We start from the raw sequence: 6037 nt of genomic DNA on the forward strand, positions 1-6037 counted from the left end.
GCAGATATAAGCCAGTCACCAGGGAAACAGCAATCACTATTGCCCGAGGAAGATTGACCTCAACAACAAACAAAAACAAATTTGCAACTAAAGGTTAACATTAAATATTCAGAACCTGTCAGCTAAAAATGTAAGGTTTTATACAGGCATTTACCATCAACCCTGAACTCACCCTACCTGTGTAAATGAAAGAAAGTCTTCAGTTATCATTGTTTTTGTTAGACACGACAAAAAGTCTGAAATAAAATCTTTAATAGAATAAAACATAGGTGAGAAAAGGGTGTAAGATTTTGTGCAAGACTCAAACTATCTTGTGAAAGTTGAATAAAAACAAATAATCATGCATAATATAGACTTGTAAAAGATTACTAAGCATTTAAAGATCGTTCTAGAAATGTTCTAAAGCCTTTTGATGACAGCTTGCACAACCACAATTGTTTCAATCCTTGTGTTAGAGTTCAGCTCACTCTGGTGATTGTAGGTTCCTCTTGAACATCCACAAACAATAACTGTTATCTAACAGGTTTAACCATTATCACCAACTTGAAAATTATTTACATTACAATTGTGCGTGAAATCCTCTGAACTGAATTTTCTGCTGAATAATATTGTGATCTTTCAACTGTTGCTTGTTGTATTTTTTATCTTTTACATGCACACATACATCACTCAGATGACTATGAGGGATGCATTTTTAAAAAAAGCATATTTTTTACATTATTTATGTACTTAAGAACACATACAATTTCACTGTCTCACCTTTGGTGTTTTCTTCTCATTGACAGAATTCAAGTTGTACATGCCAGCATAAGACCAAAGTCCATGGTAAAAAGCCATTCCTAGATTACTCAAAGAGTACCGGGTGCCTTTAAATGCATTCTCATGTTCTTCTCAACTTTCTAATTTGTCACAGTGACCATGCTACTTTGTATGACCCCTACTATTCATCCAAATACAATAAATGCCAACACTATTACTTTGGCCATGAAGAAGACCACCTGGATTCTGATGGTAGTGTGTTTGTTAAAATACTGTCTATGGCAACAACCAGTAGCTGAAGAATACTTCACTAATAGCTGTGTAAGACGGCTGCTTTGCAGCTTCACAATCATCATAAAAGTGACTGCTGCAAAGGAAGCAGGACATGAACTCCAGATTCTTGGCATGTGGATGATATCCCCACTGGATTCATAAATGACTGGTCCAAGCTCAGCATAGGACAACTCAACAAAACAGCTCTACAGCTCCAGGGAAAAAAACCCTGATCACAAGGCATGGCCGAGGACTTACAGGGTAGGCCAGTACAAACTGTGGGGACATAAATAAACCAGATACAGTCATGATTCATGAAAACAGTGTTACACTGCCAATTAACTCAATGTCCCCTTAATTTTCAGGGCTACAGATTCTCTGTCCACCATGGCTATAAAAATCATAGAGCATAAAGTTAAGGCACTGTAGTTGTGAGCAGTGTCCTACATACACACTACACACTTAAGCACTTCAAGCTGGTAAAACAGAAATGGCCAAGAGGCAGTAAAAACTGTTCACTGAAGTTACAGCTGTGCTTAAATGTATGTACATCCAGCTGTTCATTGTAAGCTTGCTCTAAAGTCATCATGTAATAACTAATGTGGATATGATCTTTGTTGTATGGAACAGCAGTGGCAGCTCTGTTATTCTAACATTACCCTCAGCACTATCACTCACTGTGTAATTTACTGTGAAGACCTGTTTATTTGTGACTTGCAAAACACGAGTAAACAGGCTGATAAGGCTGCACCATGGAGTTCCCTGATTTGTTTAATAAGTGATTGGCTGATCAACAAAATCAATAAACAGCGAATGACAAAAAAAAAACAAAAAAAAAAACATGCAGGTATAGGCTCCTAAATTAATATCTTCGGTCTTAGTAGACTGCATAAGTAAAAATGTCCTCATTTTAATATTGGGTAAAAACATAATCAGAATTTCATAGTTCATTTAAAAAATAGAAAATTCTTACTTCAGGATGTTTCACCTCTTCAGTTAAGTAATTCAAAGTGTTCCAACCACCATAAGACCACAACGATTGATAGAAAGCAATTCCAATGGAGTTGACACCAACATTTGTTCCCTCAAAGGAGTTGTCAAAGTTCTGAGTGTTGCCCTGGAAAAGCATCACAATGCCTCCCAGTGCGATCATTGCCAGTGACAGCACTTTGACTACTGTGGAAACCACCTGGATGGCTGTGGCCAAGCGGATACTCAGACAGTTAACGCCCCCAGAACCCTTGCTCCAGCCACACATTTCCCCACCAGTTGTGGAGGGGTGCAGCCACCATAAAAAGGGGCCGCAACATATTCAGCAAAGCTCAGTGCAACTCCTGTGGCAGAGGCAGGTGACTGAATGATAAAGCTGAAGAGAAACAAGAAGGCCACCACTTTCCCTGCTGTCTTTAGAATGTAGATATAATCTCCTCCAGACTCTGGGATGAGTGTACCAAGTTCAGCATAGCAGAGTCCCCCCAGCATGGCTATCACCCCACCACAGGCCCATATAATTAGACTAGCCCCCGGGCTTCCAATAGTGGACAGTAGATACTGGGGTGATATGAAGATCCCAGATCCTATCATGGATCCAGCAATGAATGACACAGCTCCTATTATCCCAACTTCTCTCTTCAGAGTGAGTCTCTGTCTGTCACCCTCCATTGTTTGATTGCTGCTGTTTTGTCAAAGACATCCACAGTGGACACTGTACATGCACTGAACTGAGTGAGGTTAACTTGTAACTGTTAAGTAATGAATGTTAGAGCTGCATCCACTGTCATTGGTATGCAGACTCAAAACAAGAAGATTACAGGACTTTAATGATAACCATAGGGATTGTGGGAAACAAGTGCACATGAGAAAATGACACACAGTAGTATAGAGACCAAAAATATAAACACACAGGGTGACTAATAAAGATAAATGAAACTGGCAAATAAGTATGATAGCTATCCTGGGATAACTAATGAACACAGACTGAGAAACTAAGTAAGGGAAATACATAACAATGGTAGTAATGTCGTTGACCTAGGTAATTACACTAATATTAGTAACAAAACTGGCGGTGAAAACATACCACAAAACATGAAACTAGAGGCAAATCAATCTGATAAGCATGAGAAGGCAAAATGGAATAAATACAAAACATACAGATGCCTAAAGCAGCTTGGGACTGCAGGTTGACCAGTCCAGCACTCACACCCTTTTCCTCCACAGCCATGTCTTGGTAATGTGTGCAATATGAGGTTTTTCATTGTCTTGTTGAAATATGCATCAGCGTCCCTGGAAAAGTTGTCGTCTTGAAGGCAGCATATGTTGCTCCAAAATCTCTATGCATTGTTCAGCATTAAAGGTGCCATCACAGAAGTGTAAGTTCCCTTTGTCAAACCCTAGACCATGACAGACCCTGGATTTTAGACTTGTTGCTGACAACAGTCTGGTCCAGAGCAGTGTGCAGTGTCCATTCCTTCCAAAAAATACCTAAAATACCGATTCATCTGACCACAATACACGTTTCCCCCTGTGTGATGGTCCATCCCAGATGCCTCCAAGCCCAGAGTAGTCAACAGCGCTTCTGGACACTATTGACATAGGGCTTCCTTTTGGCACAGTACAGTTTTGCTGCCTTTGCCCTTTATGCACTGAAATCCCTCCATATTTATTGAATCTTTTAATTATGTTATGTGCCATAGAAGGTGACATATTCAAATTCCTTCCTATGTTTCATTGAGGAACATTGTTTTTAAACATTTCAATAATTTCCCCACATATATGTTGGCAAAATAGTGATCCTAAAGGGCTCAGCCTTTCCTTGATGCCACCTTTGTACCAAATCATGATTGGAGCCACCTGTTCACATCACCTGTTTCAGCTGGAATCGTCATTTCATTGCTGTAGCTCATTACTTGCCCTGAAATGCAACTGTCCTAACCATTTTTAGAACGTGTTGCAGGCATCAGAATTGAAGTGAGTATTTATTTTGAACAAAGAATAAAACTGATGAGGTATCACATCAAATAATGTGCTGTAATACAGGACATAGATGATTTACAAATCACTACTTTCAGTTTAAATTTTTATTTTAAATCGTCCCAACTATGAACTGATTTGGTGTTGTATTATAGAGCAAAATCCAACAAATTCCCCCTGAGCAAGCATTTGGCGACAGTGAGTAGGAAAAACTCCCTTTATCAGGAGAAACCTCTGATAGACAGCAGCTCTTGGTTGGAAGCCTTCTGCCTCAATCGGTTGGGGTGAGTGGAAAGAGGAGAGAGAAAACTAAACTAAACTAAACTAAACTAAACTAAACTAAACTAAACTAAACTAAACTAAACTAAACTAAACTAAACTAAACTAGTGGGCAAGTTGATATGACCGTTTATAACAAATGTAGAACTCCAGAACCAGGGATACCTGTAGAATGGTACAAGGAGAGAAAACACAGCAAGCATAACTGAGGGAAAGCTCAGGGTCACCTGATCCAGCCCTAACTGTAAGCTTTATCACAAAGGAAAGTCTTAAGTCTAATCTTAAAGGTAGAGACTGGTGACCTGTCCAGGGTGTACCCTGTCTCTCACCCAGTGTCAGCTGGAGTAGGCTCCAGCCACTCCACAACCCTTGATAGAATAAGCAGTATAGATAATGGACGAATAGATGGACAAAGTCTGACAAACTAATCTGATTCATCTCAGTTCATAGATAAATATAAGTAAGTGCATAGTAATGCAAATTAATGCTGTGTTTCCTGATAATATTGCTAAAGGGAGCATGTATGAAGTGAAGAGAATCGGACCTAACACAGAACCCTGTGGAACTCCATGGCTAACTTTAGTCGGTGTGGCAGATTTATCATTAACATGAACAAACTAGAATCTAGTTAGAGTTTATAGAAAATTTAAACAGACAGGTCCTGACCAGAGGTACAAAGAAAATAAAGATTCAGTAACAAGTGAATCCAGCAGTTTGGAAAGGCAGGTTCAAAGTCCAAGTCAACTTTATTTATATAGCATATTTCACACACAAAAGCAATCCAAGGTGTTTTACATAGGCAAAGAAAAACATTAAACCAATAAACATTATACATTAAACATGAAATTAATAATTTCAAACCAGAGTAAAATCCATTAAAATGACAAACATAAAACATAAAACTGAGTTTCCCCATAGTGCCAGAACACCTAAAAGTAATATTCCCATAGTTTGACCTTCAAAATATGATTCATTGAGTATGAAAACCTTCCCCCAGCATTTGGAATCACATTGACATCATTATAAGTGTGAAAGTTATTCAAGAACTAGAATTACTGCTTCACAGTTGTATGCCTCTGCCAACCAGTCAAAATCATGGGTATGGGACAAAAGTAAGGCCACTGACATTTGGCCATCAAAATCTAATCAGTTCATCTTTGAGTCCAAGTAAAGATTTGTGCAAAATTTCAATACATTTCCTCAAGGTGTTCCTGAGATATCACATTCATAAGAATTGTACGGATGCACGTATTGGATGGATGGACAACTTGAAACCTAATGTATCTCTGGGTGAGGCCATTGCCAGCAGAGGCATAAAAACAATAGACATGGGTGAATACCAAATGCCATGAACAGCAGTGCTCAAAGTGGGGAAAAAAGTGCTGGTACTCTGTTATTTACATATTAGCAGGGGGGTGTCTTTAAGAGTTGTTGATCTGATATCAAATCCACAAACAGTAATTAGGCTACACATTGGCACACAAAATAACACATAAAAGCAATTCACAAGTCATAAAAAAACCCACACATTAGTCAGCCACATTACAGACATTACAGACAAGAAAAGGCTGACTGACTGATTCCTACATAGAGTGCACTGCAGTAGTCAAGGTGAGAGGAAATATCATCTTGCACTGTGATCTGAAAGTCTTTAGCAGACAGGACCGATTTAAATTTTGCAAGTGATCTTAAATGAAAAACAAACAAAAAAAAAAAAAAAAACTAGGGGCACAAACAAGGTTGTTTTGTTTAAAAA

General features: G+C 38.6%; 1 protein-coding gene across 1 annotated transcript in view; it reads right to left on the bottom strand.

Annotated features, from left to right (window-relative positions):
- The window catches only part of LOC109972819 (b(0,+)-type amino acid transporter 1-like), a 4493-nt gene extending 1799 nt beyond the window's left edge, over positions 1-2694 (bottom strand). The window contains 3 exon segments of the mRNA XM_020621978.1: positions 3-58; positions 2006-2268; positions 2271-2694. Of these exon segments, the coding sequence (XP_020477634.1) occupies positions 3-58; positions 2006-2268; positions 2271-2694 (743 nt within the window).
- Between the last annotated feature and the right edge of the window lie 3343 nt (positions 2695-6037).

The sequence above is a fragment of the Monopterus albus genome, unplaced genomic scaffold, assembly GCF_001952655.1.
Source record: "Monopterus albus unplaced genomic scaffold, M_albus_1.0 scaffold270.1, whole genome shotgun sequence".
NCBI classification, from domain to species: Eukaryota; Metazoa; Chordata; class Actinopteri; order Synbranchiformes; family Synbranchidae; genus Monopterus; species Monopterus albus.